Below are 15,487 nucleotides of genomic sequence, written 5' to 3' on the forward strand. Positions count from 1 at the left end.
ATCAGAAATATTCAGTCTGCAGTATTTACCTGTGGCTTTCATTTGCTGTTTCTGTGTATAAATATTTGCTAGATTCTATATAAACGACACGTATAAGAGCTTTTCTGTCGCACCGTGCCTGTGCTCCTTTCTTCTGTGTTGTCGCCGCCCCCCCTCGACATGCCTGTTCTGCAACAAATATTATTGACATGCAAATTTCTATCAATTAATAAAAATTGAAACCAAATCATCTAAAGTTGACTCGGTGTATTGATTAGAGAGCCGGACCGACCTCCAGACATCACTAATGTGATCTATTGGGGATGTGACAGTTTACTCTGCTAATCAGACCCCCCCCCCCCCCATCCCGAGGTGCTCCATCTCTTTGCATCTGCAGCTGTTTGCAAATATAGCTCTCCCCACAGAGCTGGTGTTGGCGTGGCCCAAGCGGGCCAGCGTGAGGCGGATGCTCCTCGCCGTGCTGCAGCCAGATGGAGGCTTTGGCCGGCTCCTCTCCTCCACTGTCATGGATAAATGTGCTTCACTGTCTCAGACAGTCACTTACGCTTCCCCGGTTCACGGCCACGCTCGTCTTCCTCCGTCTCACTTACGCTTCCCCGGTTCACGGCCACGCTCGTCTTCCTCCGTCTTTTCTATATCAGAGTAAATCTGCTCTGATTTTAAGCCAGGCTGATAAGTATTCTTATAAATGGAATACCAAGACTTTCACGGTGTCACGTTTATGCACAGAGTGAAACGTTTCAGCTTTTTAATGTTGCGTTTAACTTCAGGAGATTCAAAATAGTGACTATTTTATGACAATCAAGGCTGGATTAGCGGTAGAACTGGGAGCTTGTTGGGGCCCCGGATGCTGCGGGGACTGCCAGAGCTGCAATTAATTTGGATTTACTAACTACTAATCAAAAGTAGTAAAATATGAGGAATACTATGGATAACAATCCTGTTGCAGGCCGCGGCCACTTGGGGGCGACAAACCCCGCATCACCCACGGCCTGTCATCAGGTCGGTGTCTGTGCTTAAGAAAAACCTTCTGATATCAAACAGCTACAAATGAAATAAAATGTCCGTCAACGTACCACGGCGTTCTGGTGTATATTTATTAAAAGTCATTAAAAAGAGTTGCTTCTTTTTCTTTATTCAATGTGACAATACCCTTACAAATGGAGGCTGTTGTTCACAAACAGGCCTTCCTTGCTTCGGACCCCATTAACGCTTCAGGATGAGTGAAACTGATCCCCGGTCGGATACAAAGGGCCTGCGCGTCTCACGGAAGCATCTCGGGCTGTTAGATCGCTGTGCTGGAGACCAGCCAGTCAAATGGTCCCTGCTAGGCCGCATTTATTGCTGCCTCAACCTAACTATACTAATCATCCCGCCCAGACGTGGCCATCTACGTGACGGAGGGCTCAGATAGCCAATGAGATACCCGTATGTGGCCGGCTTGGGAAGAAATTGACCAATCAGCGTGCGCTCCCCTCCGAAGGTCACGCCCACCTACGCTTTCTCTAGCAAGAAGTTAGTTCCTGCTCGTCCTGGCCGTTTCCTGTAATCGTACAGTGTTGTGAGACGGAGAAAGCCATGTGTGTCGACGCAAAGGTAAATTTAGGAGCCCGAAATGATCACTGCGGGGGTCGGGGTAACGGAAACGGTCGTTACATTCCGGTGGTTGTGGCGGAGAACAGACGCAGAGCAACCGAAACAGCATTGCGGCCTAAGCCTTGTCTCTGAACGGAGACGGGCAGAGCTTATTGTGGCACGTTGGTCCGGTTTGTTGATGAGTCCGGTAGAATGAATGGTTGACGGTACCGGACAGAGAACCGGAGTACCGAGCCCGGACGTGCTGCGGGCCGTGTTTTTAAACCCAATGTCTGCTACTCGCTTTGGTAATTGCCATATCTTGTTAGCGGCACAAGCTAATGCTAGTCGACGGTTCTGTAGGAGGACGGCGACAGGAGCCGAGAGGCAGCATCCTTCCTCCCCGGCGCCGACGCTCCTCCTCCGGGGGGGTCGTTCCTGCGTCGTTGAGCTCTGAATACTGCAAATAATGTTTTTAAAAAAACGTAATATTACTTGTTTTCTTGACAGACTCTTGGTGCTAACCGTGGTTTGAAAATGTAGCTTGATAAATTTAGCTTTGATGCTAACTTCAGATGCTATGTTTATACTGTTATGGTAAAGCTGTTTTATTGTGATTTAATAGTAGCTCTGTGAGTTAATGCTTTTAGGAGAAGCTCACATCATGTGTCTACGTAGGTTTAATGCATTCATATATTCTTCCTGTCATTTCTGGACCAGAAGTTTAAACGGAGCCACATTTGATCCTTATGTTTGTACGCTTAAACACGTTTCAAACCAAAGACTGAAGATCACCAATTTGTGGTTTCTGAATGATTCCAGTTTCTGAACCGGTTTGCAGATTAGCAAACCGTTTAAGTCATCTTGACATCCTGAACTTGTTCTTGTCTGATGTTCCTGTTTCTCCTCTCTTCCCAGCTACTTGCTTAAAAGTGGAGAGAAACGGGATCGTGCCAGACGCCTTCACCTCGGAGTCCGTTGAACGCCGTGCCCGTCTCCCTGTGTGGAGTGGGCGAGATGGCAGACCCCATCATGGACCTGTTTGAGGACACGCCTCTATTCAACCTGGACGCCCTTGCTGATGATTCCTTCTCTCAGGGCTCCTCGGATCCAGTGGAGGAGGCCCTGAAGCTGGCTCTCGGCCAGGTGGACCCGTCGGGGGAGCCCGAGCTCACCGTCAACACGGACTTTAATGATCCTGTAGCGACGCCTGCCATCCTGGACCCGGCCCCTATTCAGGTTCCTGTACAGCAGCCGGTGCAAGTGCTGGCCGTCGCTGCCTCTGTGGATGCTGTAGCTCAGATCCAGGCCCAGAACGCCATCCCCGCCGGCGTGGCCACGACCAGCGCCGTCCTGCTGAGCTCCCCTCTGACTGTGTCCAGCTCTCCGGTCACCACCAGCGCCGCCACGCAGCTCACTCAGATAACGCACCAGCTCACGCCGCAGCAGCTAGCCGCCCTCACGCAGCAGGCGGGGGGGAAAATCGTCATTCTCAAAGGCCCCCAGGGTCAAGCCCAGGTACTGCAGACCGTATCGGGAGCCGCGGGCCAGACCGGTGGAAAGGTGATCCGCGTGTTGTCTGGAGCCCCTCTGAAACCGGGCATGTCCATCGTGCAGGGGGGGACTGTTTTGAATCAGGCAAGCCCAGGACATACTCAAATAAAGGTGAGTACCGCGGGGGTGCAGCGGCTGCTCCAGGCGTCCAACGGCCCGGTGAAACAGATGCTGCTGACCTCCGTGCCCCAGCAGACGCAAGGCCAGACAGTCCAGGTTCAGATCCCAGCTCAAGTGCAGGTGGCTCAAGGCCAGAATCAAGTCCAAGTCCAGCCCCAAGGCCCGGCAGCGCAGATCCAGGGCCAGCTGCAGCTTCAGCCAGCGATGCAAGCCCAGACGCAGGTGAGTTCCAGCTGGAGCCGGCAGGCTGAAGGCCCCGTCTGGATTTACGAGCTGCAGGTTCTAAATCCGTCTCGTTCTTCGTTTCTGAATCTAGGGAGCCGAAGCGAAGCGGATCACGCTGGTTCTCCAGCAGCCGTCGCAGGCCGGGTCGGCGGTGCAGCAGCAGGTCCAACAAATCCAGCAGGTCCAGACGGCCCAAGGTGGGCAGCAGTCCCAGGCCCCGGCGAGGCTGGTGCTAGGTCAGCTCCCCGGAGGCAAGCTGGTGCTCCAGGGAAGCCAACTCGCAGCTCTGACGCAGGCGAGGGCCGCGGGCCAGGCCGGAGGACAGCCCAAAGTCCTCACCATTCAGCTACAGGTGCAGCAGCAGCCCAACCAACAGGGAGGCGTGAAGGTGAGGCGGGAACCCGTTCCTTCATCACGCCGTTTGAGACGCCGTTTGAGACGCCGTTTGAGACGCCGTTTGAGACGGGACGCCTCCCGGCTGCTGCTTCGTGTCTTCAGGGGGGTGTTAAATCTCTTAATGTCAGAGTGTTCACGGTCCGGTTTCAGCGGTTCCCTTCATGCTAATGCTAGCACCATCACAGTTCCCTTCATGCTAATGCTAGCACCAGCACAGTTCCCTTCATGCTAATGCTAGCACCGTCACAGTTCCCTTCATGCTAATGCTAGCACCGTCACAGTTCCCCTCATGCTAATGCTAGCACCGTCACAGTTCCCTTCATGCTAATGCTAGCACCAGCACAGTTCCCTTCATGCTAATGCTAGCACCGTCACAGTTCCCTTCATGCTAATGCTAGCACCGTCACAGTTCCCTTCATGCTAATGCTAGCACCGTCACAGTTCCCTTCATGCTAATGCTAGCACCGTCACAGTTCCCTTCATGCTAATGCTAGCACCGTCACAGTTCCCTTCATGCTAATGCTAGCACCGTCACAGTTCCCTTCATGCTAATGCTAGCACCGTCACAGTTCCCCTCATGCTAATGCTAGCACCGTCACAGTTCCCTTCATGCTAATGCTAGCACCGTCACAGTTCCCTTCATGCTAATGCTAGCACCGTCACAGTTCCCTTCATGCTAGCTTCCCACGTCCTTCTGCTCCTGACCCCACCTCTCTGTTCTGTCTCTCAGTACCAGCTGGTCTCCGGGGCCGGCGGCACCGGCAGCCCGCAGGTGTTGCATATCTCTCAGGCCCAAGGAGGACAAAGGGTCGCGGTGCCGCTCAAAGTGCTCCTGCAGCCACAGGTAGACGTCCGGATCGGCGGCGCCGGCGGCCCGGTGGCCCGCTTCGTTCTGAAATGTTCTCCTTCACGCAGACGAGCTCAGCTTCCTCCGCCGCCGGCACGGTCTCCGTGGTGAAGGTCATCAATACGTCGGCCTCGGCGTCGACGACCACCACGTTGTCCCAGGCCATCCGCATCACCAAGGCCGCCGGCGACTCGGCCTCCGTCCGGCGAGTCGAGATCCTGTGTAAACAGGAGAAGGCCAACCGCATCGTGGCCGAAGCTATAGCCCGGGCCAAGGCCCGGGGCGAGAAGAACCTGCCCAGGGTCCTGAACCAGGACGAGCTTCCGAGCACTCATTCCTCGCCGGAAGCGCCGGGGACGCTGACTGTGGTGTCTGCGGCTAAGAAGAAGTCCAGCGGCGGGGGAAGCAAGAAGAAAAGCCCCATGGCTGGGGGCGCCACGGGCAAAATGACAGGAGGGGCTGATAGGAAAGGCAAAGTGAAGACAGCAGGAGGAACCGCCGGGGTGGCTGGTTGCACCGTAGCAACGGGGGCCGGGGGCAAGGGCAAGAGCAAGACCAAGGCAAAGTGAGTGAAGGTCCAGGGGTCCGGCGCCTGCTGGGTCGGTGTGTTTATGGTTGTCCTTTGTGTCCCCCCCCCGCCCCCCCTGCAGCACTATTACTCTAGTGGGAGCAAAGAAGAGAAAGAGAAATCCGTCTTCAGACCATTCTGACGGGGAGCAGAGCCCCGCCTCCCCCGCTGCGCTGGAGGATGATCTGATTACGGTACGATCACCGAATGAGATCAATGCACAGAGTCCAGGGTCGGGGGGGGGTTCAAGCTGGGGTGCACGTTAGGCATTAGGGACACGCCCACTCAAATCACACCTCTCTGTTTCGGCCAGAAGAGGCGCTCCAACCGCGTGGTGAAGAGGAAGAAGTACACCGAGGACCTGGATATCAAGATAACCGACGACGAAGACGAGCAGGAAGACGTGGACGTCACCACCACCGCGGCCGCCGTGGCCTCCATCAGCGGCGGGACGGCGGCGCAGCTTAAACAGGAGCTGGAGCTGGACGTGGACGGACAGCCCAGCATGCAGTTCTTCGTTGTGAGTGGAGGACAAAGGGTCGCCATGGCAACGCGGACGCAGAGGAAGCCGTGTCCATCGACCCTGTTGTTCTTGTCTCGACAGGAGAACCCGAGTGAGGAAGATGCTGCCATCGTGGACAAAGTTCTGTCTCTGAGGTTCGCCAAGAAGGAAGTAAGTTTTCTTCTTCCTGCGTCATCCGGCAGCGGATTCGTTCTGGGAATCACAACAAGCCTAAAATCCTTCCAGGTGTCCCCGGGACATTACGCCAGCGTGGAGGAGTTCTTTGTGAAGTACAAAAACTAGTAAGTCTCACGTCTCCCGGGAGCAATGGGACGCGCCGTCCCCGTTGGACGTGGAGGTAAACCCGGTTGTCTCCTCGCCAGCTCGTATTTGCACTGCGAGTGGGCCAGCTTGGATCAGCTGAAGAAAGATAAGAGGATCCATCAGAAGATCAAGAGGTTCAAGACCAAACATGCGCAGATGCGCCGCATCTTCCAGGAGGTGAGGGGGCGGGGCTTCAGCTCGGGGCGGTTCCAGCTTGCTGCGCACGCGTCTGACCCTGTGACTCAGCAGGACGAAGAGATGTTCAACCCGGACTACGTGGAGGTGGACAGGATCCTGGATGTGTCCCACAGCGTGGACAAGGACAACGGCGAGGTGAGCGGCCGGAAGCCCCCCCCCCCCCACGCTGCCCTGTCTGCTGGGCGTGTGACTGTTTTCCTCCGTTGCCCCCCCCCCCACGCTGCCCTGTCTGCTGGGCGTGTGACTGTTTTCCTCCGTTGCCCCCCCCCAGCCCGTTATCTACTACCTGGTGAAGTGGTGCTCGCTGCCTTACGAAGACGCCACCTGGGAGCTGAAGGAGGACGTGGACGGGGGAAAGGTGGAGGACTTCAAGAGGATCCAGGACCGCCAGCCCCGCCTCAAGAGAGTGGTGCGCAGCCGTCGGCTTCTCGGTCCTCGCTTCGGGACCCGGCCTCAGACCCGGCCTCAGACCCGGCCTCAGACCCGGCCTCAGGCCCGGCCTCAGACCCGGCCTCAGACCCGGCCTCAGGCCCGGCCTCAGGCCCGGTCTCAGACCCGGCTGGTGTTTGCTCTGTCCTCAGGTGCGTCCCTCGGCCAACGCCTGGAAGAAGCTGGAAGAGTCCAGGGAGTACAAGGACGGAAACGTCCTCCGGGAGTACCAGCTGGAGGGGGTCAACTGGCTGCTCTTCAACTGGTACAACAGGTACTCGCCACACGCTCCTCCTGGGGGGGGGGGGGCAGTCCTGTCCGCTGGGGGGTTCTCTCACGGTTCCCTCGGTTCTCAGGCAGAACTGCATCCTGGCGGACGAGATGGGTCTGGGGAAGACCATCCAGTCGATGACGCTGCTGTCTGAGATCCACGCCGCCGCCATCCAGGGGCCGTTCCTGGTCATCGCGCCGCTGTCCACCATCACCAACTGGGAGAGGGAGTTCGCCACGTGGACCAACATGAACGCCATCGTCTACCACGGCAGCCTGGCCAGCCGGCAGATGATCCAGCAGTACGAGATGTACTGCAAGGACGACAAGGTGGACTCAGCCGTCGCAGCTGCTGAGGACGAGCGGCACCGGGGTCAGAACGCGTCCAATGCAAGCGTCCTTTCCGTCCGCAGGAGCACCTGATCCCGGGGGCGTACAAGTTCGACGCCCTCATCACGACCTTTGAGATGGTGCTGTCCGACTGCCCGGAGCTGAGGGAGATCTCCTGGCGCTGCGTGATCATCGACGAGGCGCACCGCCTCAAGAATCGGAACTGTAAGCTGTTGGACAGCTTGAAGATGCTGGACCTGGTCAGTGGGCGTGGCTGAAGGCCGTTCGGGTCGGCGTGAGGAAGCAGAGGACTTGTGCTGAGCGGTTGCCCCTCCCCTTCCCCCTCTCCTACCTGTTCTCCGCTTGTTCCCAGGAACACAAGGTGCTGCTGACCGGCACTCCGCTCCAGAACACCGTGGAGGAGCTCTTCAGCCTGCTTCACTTTCTGGAGCCGGCTCAGTTCTCCTCTGAGACCGAATTCCTCAGAGACTTTGGCGACCTCAAAACAGAGGAGCAGGTGTGAACACTCAGACGTGCACACCTGGACCCGGCCGGAACCGTCGGCCCGCCTGCACGGATGTGACGCACCTGAGCAAGTCTTTCCTTCCTGGGTCCGCAGGTCCAGAAGCTGCAGGCCATCTTGAAACCGATGATGCTGCGAAGGCTCAAAGAGGACGTGGAGAAGAACTTGGCGCCCAAACAGGAGACCATCATTGAGGTCAGTGTCGCCGCTGCATGGCGCCGGGCGGCGCCTGAAGCGTTTGCACCTGGACGACATAAAGACGCTGGCTCCGCCCTCAGGTGGAACTGACCGACGTGCAGAAGAAGTACTACCGGGCCATCCTGGAGAGGAACTTCAGCTTCCTCAGTTTAGGTGCCACCAGCAACAGCAACGTCCCCAACCTGCTCAACACCATGATGGAGCTACGCAAGTGCTGCAACCACCCCTACCTCATCAACGGTACGAGGGCCCGGGGGGGGCGGCGACCGCTTTGATGCCACCGATCGAACCTCAGTCAGCTGTGATGGGACGGACATCGGAACGGCTTGGATCGCATCGACGCTGACCTTTACGACGGCTAGCCGTCCGCTACGCTAGAGCGAAGGCCCGAGAGGAGCTAACGTCGCGGCTACGGCGGTTTGACCCGCGCCATCGCTTCCTAGCTTCCTAGCTTCCTAGCTTCCTAGCTAGGCGTTTTCTCCTCGCCTCCTCCATGGAGGTTAAAGTCTCACCTGACGTGGACCCGGAGGCGATGCGCTACGTGTGAAGTGTGCTACTGTGGTATTAGCATTAGCACTAGCACTAGCTACCTAACATCCCACCTGTTCTCCAGGTGCAGAGGAGAAGATCGTGGCGGAGTTGCGGGAGGTCTACAACTCCCTCGCTCCCGACTTCCATTTGCAGGCCCTGATCCGCTCGGCCGGGAAGCTGGTGCTGCTGGACAAGCTGCTGCCCCGCCTCAAGGCCGGGGGCCACAAGGTGCTCATCTTCTCCCAGATGGTGCGCTGCTTGGACATCCTGGAGGACTACCTCATCAACAAGAGGTGGGCGTGTCTCGATGCACGTTGCAGTGGTCCTCTGGGTCCCTGCTGACGCTGACGGGCCTCGTTTCCAGATACCTCTACGAGCGCATCGACGGCAGGGTGCGGGGGAACCTCCGGCAGGCCGCCATCGACCGCTTCAGCAAGCCGGACTCGGACCGCTTCGTCTTCCTGCTCTGCACCCGAGCCGGCGGGCTGGGCATTAACCTCACTGCTGCAGACACCTGCGTGATATTCGACTCGGACTGGAACCCTCAGAACGACCTGCAGGTGCGCCGCCGCCGCCCCAACGTGCACGCCGTCCTACTTTAGCCCCGCTGGCTCACACACCTTCTCGTTCTCCGCCCAGGCCCAGGCCCGGTGTCACCGGATCGGCCAGTCGAAGGCCGTGAAGGTCTACCGTCTGATCACGAGGAACTCCTACGAGCGGGAGATGCTGGACAAGGCCAGCCTGAAGCTGGGATTGGACCGGGCCGTGCTGCAAAGCATGAGCGGCAACAAGGAGAGCGCCGTCAACGGCGTAAGAGGACCCGCCCACCACCAACCATTCGGGTCGGCGCCGTGGACTCAATCCCTGTCGCTGTTACCTCCAGCAGATCCAGCAGTTCTCCAAGAAGGAGATCGAGGACCTGCTGAGGAAGGGGGCCTACGCCGCCATCATGGACGAGGACGACGAGGGCAGTCGCTTCTGCGAGGAGGACATTGACCAGATCCTCCAGCGGCGAGCGACCACCATCACCATCGAGAGCGAGGGCAAGGGCTCCACCTTCTCCAAGGCCAGCTTCGTGGCCTCCGAGACCCGCAACGACATCGCCCTCGACGACCCCGAGTTCTGGGAGAAGTGGGCCAAGAAGGCCGACATCGACATGGACTCCATCAACCGGAAGGTGAGGGGCGGGGCTTCCGGCAGCTAGACGCAGGCTTGTTATTGAACGCTTATCGATCGGTTGGTGTGTGCAACAGAACACCCTGGTGATCGACACCCCCCGAGTCCGCAAGCAGACCCGCCAGTTCTCCAGCTTACGAGGAGAAGGCGGCGACCTGTCTGATCTGGACAGCGACGACGAGTACCCTCCCGCCAATCACAGACAGTCGCGTTCGTCCCGGCGCTCCGACCGCCACAGCGGGGGGGGCTACGGACGCACCGACTGTTTTCGGGTGGAGAAGCACCTGCTGGTCTACGGGTACAGTTCCAGATCAGAGTGAACGCGGATCTCTGTTCCCCTCAGCCGTCTCACTCCGTCTGTCCTCCTCCTCTCCAGGTGGGGGCGCTGGAGGGACATCTTGTCTCACGCCCGGTGCAAGCGGCGCCTGAGCGAGCGCGACGTGGAGACGATCTGCCGCGTCATCCTGGTGTTCTGCCTGCTTCATTACCGCGGCGACGAGAACATCAAGAGTTTCATCTGGGAGCTCATCACGCCGCCGGAGAACGGGCGGGAGCCCCAGACGCTGCTGAACCACTCCGGTAGGGTGGGGCGGGGGCGGGGGCGGGGCCTGACTGTTGATCTGTTGATCCTTTGAGTTAACCTACCCCCCCCCCCCCCCAGGCCTGTCTATCCCCGTCCCAAGGGGCCGTAAGGGGAAGAGGGTGAAGACCCAGAGCACGTTTGACATCCAGAAGGTGGAGTGGATCAGGAAGTTCAACCCCGACATCCTGCTGCTGGACGACAGCTACCGCAAGCACCTCAAGCACCAGTGCAACAAGTGCGTGCCCCCCCAGCGGCTGTGTGCCCCCCCCGCCCCCCAGCTGTTCACGCTGTGCCTCCTTTCAGGGTGCTGCTGCGGGTGCGAATGCTCTACTACCTGAAGCAGGAGGTGATTGGCGAGCACGCCGCCGCCGTCCTGAACGGGGCCGACATCAGGTATCTGATTGGCCGTGGGCTTTCTGCTCCTGCTGCCGGAGCGCCGCTGACCGGCCTCCTTTGTTCGTCCTTCAGGGACATTGACATCTGGATGCCTGAGATGGAGCAGCAGGAGGTCCCTGCCGGGTGGTGGGACGGCGCCGCCGACCGCTCGCTGCTCGCCGGCGTGTTTAAACACGGTACGTTGACCTCGGGGCGAGGGCGTCGTCCCCGCTGATGGTTCTAAACCGCCTCGACTCTTCCTCGGTCGCCAGGCTACGAGATGTACACCACGATGCGCGCTGATCCCCGCCTCTGCTTCCTGGAGCGAGCCGGTCGCCCTGACGACAGGGCCATCGATGCCGAGCAGCACACTGGCGACCCCGAGCTGGGAGACGAGTGAGTGGCCCCGCCCAGTCCGACCGGTGACATCATCACGTCTTCCGTTGCAGGGTTTAACACCCGTTCCTGCTTCGTGTATTTCCTGCTCAGAGCTGATTTTGATAAATACTCGGAGGACCCGGAGTTCAAACCCGCGTCGAGACACGCCAAAGACCTTTACGAGGAGGTAGGGATCGGCCCCGCCCCCTCCACGGCGTTCTGGCCGCAGCCGTTCGGTGAGCCACCGTTTCCCCTCCTCCTCCAGCCGGACTCCATGAACGTAGACGACGAGATCTCTGTGGATGAGAAGCCCGGCCCGACGTTCCCGGGAAGCTTGCCCAGCCAGAGCGGAGCGTGCGATTGGCCGTCCAGCTCCTCGCTGACGGCGCGCCTGCGGCGGCTGATCACGGCGTACCAACGCAGCTACCGGCAGGAGCAGCTGAAAATAGAGGCGGAGGCAAAGGGCGACCGCCGGCGGAGGAGGTGCGAACAGGCCAGCAAGTTGAAGGAGATCGCGAGGCAGGAGCGCCAGCAGAGGTGGGGAATGATCGGAATGATCGGGATGATCGGAATGATCGGGATGATCGGGATGATCGGAACTCTGCCGTGCAGGCAGACAAAGGATTCTGTGTTCACGTCCTCGAGTGTCTCCTGTGTTTCAGGTGGACCCGGAGAGAAGAGTGCGACTTCTACCGCGTCGTTTCCACCTTCGGCGTGGAAAAGATCACAAAGGAGGCGGGCCTTCCCGAGGGGGGGGGCCTGGACTTCGACTGGAACCGCTTCCGGACCTTCGCTCGACTGGATAAAAAGACGGACGAGAGCCTCAGCCGCTACTTCCGTTCGTTCGTCGCCATGTGCCGGCGGGTTTGCCACCTGCGCCCGGGCCGGGCCGAAGGTAACGGCCACGCCCGTAACCGGAGCTTTTCCTTTGATCGGTAAACGTTCCCGGCGGTAAATGTCTCTTGTGCGGCTCAGATCCAGCCGAGCTTCCTCAGGCCGTGGTCCCGATCACCGAGGAGCGTGCCTCCCGCACGCTCTACCGCATCAGCCTCCTGCGCCGCCTGCGTGAGCGCGTGCTGCCCCACCCCTCCCTGGAGGAGCACCTCCCGCTCGCCCCGTCCAGCGCCGAGCTGCCCGGCTGGTGGACCCTCCCGGACCACGACCGCCAGCTGATGCTGGGCGCCGCCCTGCACGGGGTCAGCCGCACGGAGCTCTCCATCTTCTCAGACCCGCAGTTCAGCTTCAGTCGGGCCCGGGACATGTTCGTCCTCAACCAGCAGGCCCCGCCTCCTCCACCGCCGCCGTTGGCACCGCCCATCGTGCCCCTCATGCAGCCGAAGGCGGAGGACGCTCTGGCCGGCGTTCGGGGGGAGCTGTTCGGAGGCGGGATCGGCGCCGACCTGCAGAGCACGCCGCTGAGTCACCGTGACGGCAAGTCGGGAGGGCAGGCCTGGAGCCTGAAGAGGAGTCGAGGACGGGTTGGGAAAACGGGGGGAGGACCAAAGGGAGAAGGAGGCTCCGACTCCGACTCCGACTCCGAGTCGGGCTCGTCGTCGTCGGACCGATCTGGCAGCAGCGACGAGAGCGGCGAGAGCGAGGAGGAGGCGGAGCCAGGTAAACGGGTCACGGAGCGAGGACGCGATCCGTCCAACCAGGATCCGTCCAATCGGTGTGATTTCTGTTCCGTCCAGTAGCAGACATGAAGCTGTGTGACGTGGACGAGGACAACAGCCTGCTGTCCACGACTCTGTCCCAGGACGGAGCCCCGCCTCCTGATCCGCTCAGAGTCGATTGGCCGAAGGTAAGGGATGCGTCCGGCTGACGGGAGGACACGCCCGGTCGTTGTCTTGACGCCCGGCTCCTCTTCTTCGTCCTTCGTCTCAGGACCGGATGCTGATCAACCGTCTGGACAGTTTGTGTGCGCTTGTCCTGACCGGCCAGTGGCCATCGGGGCGGCGCTACGTGTCCGAGGCCCAGCTCAACCCGGGCTCAGAACCGGCAGGAGACGAGGTGGCCTACACCAGGCTGATCCGGAAAGCCGCCGGCGGGCCGGGCGTCCCTGGGGCGGAGGCCGAGGACGGAGAGTTTACGGTCAAGCTCCTCAAGGTGAGGAGATGCTGAGGGTGGACTTCCTGGTTCAACGATCGGCTTGTCCCTCATGGTCCTTGTCCCCCCCCCTCAGGAGGAGGGTCTGAAGCTGACCTTCTCCAAGCAGGCCCTGATGCCCAACGGGACGGCAGGAGAGAGCAGCGGCCGCAAGAAGCGCCGGGACCAAGAGGTACCGTCTCTGAGAACCCCGGGCCCGGGACGCTGGCGTTCTGGTCTCACTCGTTCTCGTGTCTCGTCTAGTTCTCCGACCCGGACGGGCTTCATGATCCGCTGGAACGTGCTCCTCGGCGCAGGGACCCCCCCACCTGGCTGAAGGAGAACCCGGATTACGAGGTGGAGGGAGACATGCTGGAGGTACGTTCCTGATGGAGTCCTCCCCGGGACAGGGACCGGGACAGGGACAGGAGCGTCCTCACAGCGCCGTCTCGTTTCTGCAGCTGCTTGTGAACAGGAGCAGGAGGAGGAGGAGGAGGAGGGCGGACAAGCCGCTGACGGGCAGCGAGAAGGTCAAGGTCATCAACATCCGGACGGGGAAGAAGGTGAGGCCCGCCTCTCGCTGGCGTCTCGCACCCGGTTGGATGCGCGGGACATCTCTGGACGTGGGACCGTTTGTCTCCCTCAGGTTGGAGCTGCTTTCTGCCCGATGCTGCAGGACCTGCGGGAGTATCTGGAGGAGAACCCCGACGCCACCGTGGCCCCCGATTGGTCCGAAACGGTCCGCAACTCCGTACGTACCGAACTCTGGGCGTCGACGTCGAGCCCCGATTGTGTCCCGCGTCCTCCGGTCCAGTCCTTACTCGTCTGTCCCTGTCTCAGGGCTTCCTGCCCGACACCTTCTCCCACCGGCTGCTGACCGAGCACTCTGAGATCCCCAAGAAAAGCCGGCGCCGCCATCACCACCACCATCATCACCACCACCACCACGCTCCAGACCCCGCCCCCGAAGACCCCAACCTGGACGGCGTGGAGGAGGAGACGCTGGTGTCGGACGGGGCCTACATGATGGACGAGGAGGAGCTGGAGACGTCGCATCACTTCCTCACCGGGCCGGACTTTCACGTTAAAATGGGCGGGGACAGCCTCTCCCAGGGGGACTACGACAGCTCCGACCAAGAGGCGTTATTGGACGATGTCATCACAGCACAGAAGGACTCTGACTCCTCCTCCAGCTCGGAGGATTGACTGGACCCGCCCCTGAACTCGTCTCACTGAGTCCCCTGCTTGTCCTCCTTTATTTTTACCACATTATTTTGGACGAATGTTTCCGTTGCTACTTTATTTTACTTTATTTTACGTCGGGAGTTCGTCCTCCAGAGGGGCGGCTTGTCCTCGGCGTCTTTTCTGTTTCATCACAATTATGCGCTGTATTTGTGTCCACGTCCTCCGACCTCTGACACAACTGCAAAAAGCCCGACGGCGTCCTCGTCTCGTCCTCTTCTCCTCCTTCAGTCTGTTCTTTCCCAACGCATTTCCAGCCGTGACCAAAACGGGGGACGCCGAGCTTAGCCTGGGGGGGTCGGCGTGTGGCTGTACTCTAATGGGGGGGCCGGGGGTTGCTGTACAGCGGCGAGCTCCTACTGTTTTATGATCTGAGTGTATCTGTGACATGAATAACAGCCGTCTCCAGTGAAAGGACGCGATGAGGTCATTGTTCGTCCGTTTCTTTAATGATCATGATAATTTATTGGAGCTGAATATGTTAGTAATGGAAATGATGTCCATGTATAAAAACATCCTGAAGGCCTCCACCGTCCTGGATTCTGTGTTCAGACTCCAAAAGGAGTGTTTGTTCATGATGAGTGTCCTAAAAACAGCGTAAAGGACAGGAAATGACGTCATGAGTTATATTTAATCAAGCCGGCGTATATGAGGAGAAGCTAAACTATGGAGATGCTCCATGAAATATCAGAAGGTGAGTAGATGAAATGTCTTTCACGTTTCCTTAGGTCATCAAAATAATTGATTAACCATCAGTCAGACGCTTTACGGTTCAATTAATGTAAAGTTTACACCCTAAACTACGCTCGAACGGCGCGGAGCGATGCCGCCTTCAGGGGCTTTGTTGACGCACCGGAAATAAACCATTCCGCCTTACGGAAAACAAGTTCCGTCGTTCATGCGCACTTTATTGTTTCTAAATGTAAATTCAAATGGCAAAACTTTATTAGCAAGTGAAGCTACGAAAGGCTGCCGCGCATCCGTTATTTAAAAAGTGTTGGTCACAAAAAACTAGCGCGGAGTGAGGACGCAGCTTTCCCTCATTAAATGTCACGAGC

General features: G+C 59.0%; 1 protein-coding gene across 1 annotated transcript; it reads left to right on the top strand.

Moving 5' to 3' along the window:
* Window positions 1-1,545: 1,545 nt before the first annotated feature.
* chd8 (chromodomain helicase DNA binding protein 8) lies at window positions 1,546-14,432 on the top strand. Its single transcript, XM_068748454.1, has 39 exons — window positions 1,546-1,596; window positions 2,494-3,528; window positions 3,566-3,862; window positions 4,601-4,714; window positions 4,786-5,282; window positions 5,368-5,479; window positions 5,599-5,805; window positions 5,890-5,958; window positions 6,034-6,089; window positions 6,171-6,288; window positions 6,361-6,444; window positions 6,581-6,718; window positions 6,891-7,012; window positions 7,095-7,338; window positions 7,422-7,598; window positions 7,712-7,855; window positions 7,958-8,056; window positions 8,140-8,299; window positions 8,673-8,883; window positions 8,955-9,150; window positions 9,230-9,400; window positions 9,477-9,767; window positions 9,844-10,064; window positions 10,143-10,345; window positions 10,428-10,584; window positions 10,653-10,742; window positions 10,818-10,921; window positions 10,997-11,120; window positions 11,214-11,289; window positions 11,368-11,639; window positions 11,765-11,997; window positions 12,078-12,716; window positions 12,794-12,903; window positions 12,987-13,208; window positions 13,285-13,380; window positions 13,452-13,565; window positions 13,649-13,750; window positions 13,834-13,938; window positions 14,028-14,432. The coding sequence occupies exons 2-39, from the start codon at window positions 2,593-2,595 to the stop codon at window positions 14,391-14,393; spliced, it is 7,677 nt and encodes a 2,558-aa protein (XP_068604555.1). The 5' UTR covers window positions 1,546-1,596; window positions 2,494-2,592; the 3' UTR covers window positions 14,394-14,432.
* Window positions 14,433-15,487: the final 1,055 nt, after the last annotated feature.

The sequence above is a fragment of the Brachionichthys hirsutus genome, chromosome 15, assembly GCF_040956055.1.
Source record: "Brachionichthys hirsutus isolate HB-005 chromosome 15, CSIRO-AGI_Bhir_v1, whole genome shotgun sequence".
Lineage (NCBI taxonomy): Eukaryota > Metazoa > Chordata > Actinopteri > Lophiiformes > Brachionichthyidae > Brachionichthys > Brachionichthys hirsutus.